The 6,537-nt window shown below is 42.5% G+C and overlaps 1 protein-coding gene across 1 annotated transcript; it reads right to left on the reverse strand.

Annotated features, from left to right (window-relative positions):
* Positions 1-3,483: 3,483 nt before the first annotated feature.
* LOC128258396 (palmitoyltransferase ZDHHC6) lies at positions 3,484-4,978 on the reverse strand. Its single transcript, XM_052989983.1, has one exon. The coding sequence runs from the start codon at positions 4,879-4,881 to the stop codon at positions 3,484-3,486; it is 1,398 nt and encodes a 465-aa protein (XP_052845943.1). The 5' UTR covers positions 4,882-4,978.
* Between the last annotated feature and the right edge of the window lie 1,559 nt (positions 4,979-6,537).

Genomic DNA, 6,537 nt, shown 5'->3' on the forward strand with positions numbered 1-6,537 from the left:
TTTGTTAGGCGTTTGGCATTTGAATTGATTGAATGCGCGGGCGAATGAGCGATGCAATGCGATGCGATGCGGAACGTGAATGGAAATCGCAGGAATGGCGAACGGCGGCGGCGGCGGAGTCGGCGGCCGGCATTCAATATCAATTCTGCGAATTTATAGCTCGCCAAAAAGCAAGTGCAGTAAATTGAAGTTCCAAATGTGGCTATAGTGGCCCTATTCCACGGCCAAGAATCCTTAACGGTTCAGCGCCTGGGCGCATTTGATCATTTTTATTTTTTAACAACTTTCGGATTGGATTGCGATTGCCGTCATCGAGCTCTAAGGTGGCTCTAAACCTAAGCAGGTGGCTCAAAGTTCACCCCTGATTCGATGTTAACTTAAAAGTTCCATTGCCAATGATTGGAGAATGGCAATTATGTTAGAGTGGCTTTGAGTGGGTTGTAAAATTAAACGCTTTACTCCTGGCATTTATTTGTTAAGATTTGAGTAATGATTTGATGTTCCTTTTACAATGATTTGAGAGACTTAATTTGTATTCTTTTTAGACTGATGCCACTTTCACATTTGTCGTACAAAATAATATTCGGTCACTGAGCCTTACAAATAAAACTCTAAATTTATATTTAAACAAATTTTCCCGTTAAAATTAGTGCGTTAATTCTTGCGACAAGTCTTAATAAATGTTTGTTTTTCTTACGAAATAAAACTCTGGGCTGTGTTCGCACTATTTAATACTATTGAGATTATTATTATTGGTAATTATTGGTAAGATTATAAATAAAAATATTTAAATGTAACATTGTTTTTGAAAATGCAAGTTTACTTAAAATACACTAAATACATTATAAATTAATTATTAACATATTGAATTTAATTTTTTAAGATTTAAAACTACTTTTTTCCGTACTTAAAAATAAAAATCGAAAGGTTTAAACACAACACCCCTCGGGGCTAAATCAGTACCGAAAATTTTTAATCCAAAGTGAAAATATTTGTAATTACCATGATTTTTCTCTGGGTGATTGCAATATGTTTACCATGACCAAATTTTAAGTGCTATTCTATTTAAAGTTTCAGGCCTAGTTTACAAATAATCTGCACATTTCTTACACGTTTTTGGAGGTCTGGAAATGTTAAAAAAAACAAATAAGAATTTAGAACATACAACCTTCAAATATCTAACTATATATAGTCAAGTCACAAAGTGATTTTATATTTTTGCTATGTATTTTATTTTATTTTAATAATTTTAATTTAAAATATAGTTTTTAAATTTTTACTTTACTTTATTTGCTATCTTTAAAAATAAATAAAAAATGTTTCGATCAGTTGTTTCTATTCACTCAATATCTCGAAGGTCCACTCTACTCTGGATGCGTGTGCAGATGGCATATGCTCGCCTTTGTTCTGCTGGGCTGATGAGCCAAGCTGCTGTGCTTTTATCCACTCTGGCACTCTGGTTGCTACCGATATGGGATAAGTGCTTCCTGCCGATGCAATTGCTGCATCTGGCTCTAATGATGCCATAATTGCCTTTGTTCTGCTTGCCAGACTGTAAGCGATACGAGTGTCTCCCCACCTGCTTGGCTTGTCATTGTCGAGCAGATAAATGCCGAGTCGTCATAGTGCACATAATTGCCAGGGCGGACAAAGCGGCATCCTTAAAGCGTTTTCCAAAGCGAGGGTATCAGCTTTCAATAGACAACGACGGCCCCTAAATAGCCAACAGAAGCGGGTGAAGTCGGGGGCTTTTTAAGTCGAGAGATGTGGGAGGGGAAGAAGGTGGAAAAACGAGGGGGCGCCTGAAAATAAAAGTCAAAAGTGTTGCTAAAGCATAAAATGTACGACAGTCCGTGAAATTAAATGCCAGCAGGACATTGAAAGCGAGCTGAGTCCTGCCAGTCTTTCTCCGCGAACTTCCCCCAAAAGCGATTTGTGTGTGTGGCAGCGAAAAATTCACGCACAATTATTTTGCAACGACAAAAGTCATTAAAGTTCCCTTTTGTTATGTGGCAAGTGTTTATGTAAAATTTATTTTGTACTTTGTTTCCGCTTTATAAAGGCACTGCCATGGAGCAGTGGAGAGAGTGCATAAAAAAAGAAGGAAACTAGCAGAAAGTTGCATTGTTTATGTTTATGGCTGTTGGCACATGCTTTATTTTTACGCAGATTTATTTATGGCTATTTTTACTGCATACTTTTCAGCTGCTGCTCGAATGCTCGGCTGTCCCAGCCCCGATGTTAACCCCAATTGCCCAGACAGAGTCCAACAAAAACGAAATCCCTTTTTCTATTGATTTTCCACTGGCCAGAAGCGATTATTTGTTTTGCATTTTCCACGCCGTCACCCAAATGACCCCAAAAACAGCACGCAGCTTAGAGGGGTTTGCTGGAGCGGGTTGATGGTCCTGGATTGTCCTGGCTTGTCCTGGATTGCTGATGGAATCTCGAAGCACAAGTCCCGGCCAGAAGCTCCCTTCCACTTCACGGTCCCAAGCGTTCCAACACTTCGTGCAAATATTTATTGACTACTGCGCTCTTTTGCATTGAATTATCATGCCGCTCGTCATATGAGACTGAGACACCAGCCTCCATTGCTCCAATTCCCAGCGCCTATTAACTCATGACATCGCCAACTGATTTCCCAGCGGCCTGTTTCCCACAACTTACACACAATTTCAAATTGCATTTATCTAATTTTAAGCTAAACACGCAGTCGCAGCCTTGGACTTGGACAACATGGAGCCGAGTATTTCCCCAGGCGTCGAAGTCTTTGTTTGCTGGCCAGAAGCCGATCCTGTGACAGCATCCCACTCAAAACATGGCCAGTGCCGATTGCCGTAAGTGATTATTCAATGCCTTTTGCTTTGGCCAACCGGGGGTATACATTTCACTCCCATTGATCAGACGGGCTTTCAATTTAATAGACGCCACGCTGATGATTCAGCGGAATGCATTCACCTTTTGTCCAGTCTTCCATACACCTTTGCATCTGCATCGCCAGATATATAATATAGGATATAGGATATAAGAGCTGAATTGATTTGCCTGGCCATGTTTATGGTGCAATGGCAAATCCGCGACTCAGCTCAACTTTTGCAGGTCATGCGTTTCAATTGATTCCCGAGCCGGCTTTCAATGCCGCTCTTCCTTGTTGCAGTTCGTTTTTTATGTCCTCTGTGTGTGTGAGTGTGTGTGTGTGTTCCTGTTTCCTTTCACGGATACCTAACTGGGTAGTAGAGAAAAAAGAAAAACAATGGAGCTTTGCAAATTACTTGCCAGCAGATGCACACACAGCCGGTTAAGAGCAGCTGCTCCCATCACTTTAAAGCCAATGTACCGTGAAATCGGGCCTGCGACTCAATTACGCGGCATAGAATGGACTCCCGACGATCAGACGGCATTAAAACATTCTCATTTCGCCTGCTGCCTCGGCGAAAGTATTTATTTATTTATTTATGCATTATTGAAAAGCATTAAGCACTAAGAGATTAATGCGTCGGTTAACCCTAGCCATTTCATTGCGGCATATGTCAGGAATTTCGCTTCAGGATGAAAGTCGCCTGAAGGAATACACTTTACTGGACGCGCAGTCGCTTTCTTGGCTTTCCCTGTCGGGCTGACCAAATCCAGCATCCTTTTATTCTGACTAGCAATCTCTTTGAATGTCTTCTTAGACTTCTGTTCCATTTGTTCCGTTTCATCGTTGTCCTCCTCCGCTTCAGATTCTTCATTTGGTATCTCCAGAACACAACAGCTGGGAAACCAGCCCCTAATGGCACCCTTTCGTCTTGAACCCTTTTCGTTTTGCTCCTCCGACCTCACCCTCTCACCATAAAGCCAATAGTCCTGAATGCGAGTCACCTGCACCAGATCATCTGGCTGCAGGACAATGCGAGGATCATCGGTGCAGGGAATGTTGAGGGATGTCCACAAGCCCTGTGAAATAATGGGCACCCAGTTGCCCGTGGCAGGGCGAATGCACCTGTAGCTACGGGTACGAGCCCTTTTGTCCTTCTTCTGTTCCAATTGTTCCCTGGTGATGGTGTATTGATCACATCCTGGCAAAACTGGCCAGGAGATGCCATCGCCACTGGCTAGAAAGACCTCGCGGCAGTTGGCCTTCCAGCCCAAATTGTAGGGGAAAACAAATGGCCTGATCCTTTTGCCAGGATATGCGTTGCGACGAAAAGCCGCCTTCTTTACAATCCAGCTCTCGATTTCAGTCTGGTTCCTGAGTATCACCTTGAGCTGCATGTAGAGCAGCTTAATGCTGGCCAAACCCGTGCCCGTGGTCACTCCAAGACTTAGTACACAGGCCATCAGATTTGAGGGGGTCAAGTGCACCGTGGCCATGTGATGCAATCCTTGTTTGATCAGCCAGCGTTTTCCCAATCCCCGGACTACGGCGCAGATGATTATAGCACCTCCATGGAGACTGGCCGATAGGAAAAATAGTAGAAAGTAAATGAAACTGGCCTGATTGGACCAGCCCACACAGCCGTTGATCCAGGGGCAATGATGGTCCATCTTGATCACACATCGATCGCAGCGGCGACAGTGATGCGATCTGGGCGCTTTGTAGCCATCGCAGCGAAGGCAGAACTGCAAGTGCTCAGCGTCCTTGATCCTTTCGGGATGCCAGCGAAGCGGAATAAAACCGGGACCCACCAGCAAGGCCTTGACAAAATGATACAGTGTGCCAAGGGTGTGAAGCCATATCAGGCTGTAGTTGATCACGGAGCCAGGACTCTCGCCCGGCGTCCACCACATCGCATTCATGTCGATCACGGTCCAGGTGACCACCAGGGTCAGACCCAAAAGAGTAATGGGACCCCAGTGCAGAAAGCGCCGTAGATCGTCCTTCAAGTCGCAGCTCATTGGGGCTGTTTGGGGCTAAGGTTTCTAAGGATTATCCAGTTAGTTCTCCAACAAAGCGATTTAATCAATTGACTGATTGGGCCTAGAGTGCTGTGAGTCGTCGTTTGAGTCCCACTACTAGTGTAGTTAACCTGACCCCTTTGACTGGAATCGAAACTGCTCCTGGCCAAATGGTGGATTAATTAAATGACCCGGCCACATGTTTAATGTTGGGCTCGCATAATGCCCGCGGTGTTTGTGTGCAATTAAATTAAGCACAACTATTTAAAACTCCGCGGCACTTCCAGTAAAATACATAAAACTTATTTAAGGCAACGGCAACAGGCGGGGCTCGACCCGTTCGAGTATAAATTTGCTCTTAAGCCGCAAATGAAAAATATTTTAATCATAAAAAATGTAAATAAATTTAAAAACAATAAAAGTGCAAAATGCAGGCCATAAATAAAGTGCAGTCGTCATCGTGGCAGACACACAGCCAGTCTTTTCCACGTTGCTGGTGCTATTATTATTATTATTAAGAATTAATAGCAATATTTGCTGGCGCTGTGTGGCTTAAAAAACGAAATATACAAGCCGATTGGCGGAGGCGGCAACAAAGCAACGCACGGATTCAATTGAATTTAAAATGTGCCATAAATTTATTGCATTCAATATGCGAGTTGCCGAGTATGTTCGTGTGTTTGTGGTGTGTGTGTGTGTGGTGTGTGTGCGGGCACAAAGAACGGTATTTTGGTATTATTTATGGCCCTGCATATATAACAATAATATTTTGGTAGCTCCAAATTCTTTGCCAAACATTTACTAATGCCATTAATTGATGATAAATGTTTCGCCGCTCGCCGACAAAATGTTATCGATGCTAGGCAATAGAACGCACTTTAGCTATGTATGCACAGGAATATGAGCATTTCATATTCCTTTGAATTTAAAAGGTCCTGATTTTAGTTTTAAATAACTTTGGTTAATTATTTAAAAAAAATATGTATTATATCCCGACTATTGTTGTTCACATTTTATTATATTATTTTTTTTGTATATGTATGGACCTAAAAACAATATTCAATTTCAAATAAGAAAACTTTTTTGACACACTGAGTTCAAGTGTCTTTATTGCAAATAAAATAAATAAATAAGGTTTTTGTTTGTTATGCTCTTCAATTGCGCCACTAAAAATACAGTTTGTATATAATTTATTATACTCATGTGTGGATTTTTTCGGGTCTCAAAGTCAAAAAAGTTATATAAATAAATATCCATGTTTGAAGAGTGTTTCACTTTTTTTCTGTGCACCAATGGAGCTCTGAAATCAGGAAATTCGGTTAGCAGGCTTTGTAATCGGTTGGTCGGAATATTTCGGACCTCCAGCTGGTGCCCTGATTTTGTTTATGAAATAGTTGCGTGGGCAGTTTAGGCCAATTACTCGCATTCAGTGGGACCCCCTGCAAACAGTACACCCTTTGATTTCCCCGGCTGAGCGAACACATGGCTTTTGGCCCGTAATGAGTCTCCGAGCGGGGATTTGTGCGACTTGCAAGTCTCGTTAACTCGGCTAACAAGCGGCGTCATTTACCACAATGCGACATTCGGGCCTAACAAGCCAAAGTGACAATTGGCCAGAAGTGGAGGTGCAAAAGTGGGAAGGCAAGTTGCAGCAGC

Source organism: Drosophila gunungcola (genome assembly GCF_025200985.1).
Source record: "Drosophila gunungcola strain Sukarami chromosome 3L unlocalized genomic scaffold, Dgunungcola_SK_2 000003F, whole genome shotgun sequence".
NCBI lineage: Eukaryota > Metazoa > Arthropoda > Insecta > Diptera > Drosophilidae > Drosophila > Drosophila gunungcola.

Excerpts from the sequence above, each read along its gene's own strand:
- LOC128258396 (XM_052989983.1), bottom strand. The coding sequence starts at position 4,881 with ATGAGCTGCGACTTGAAGGACGATCTACGGCGCTTTCTGCACTGGGGT.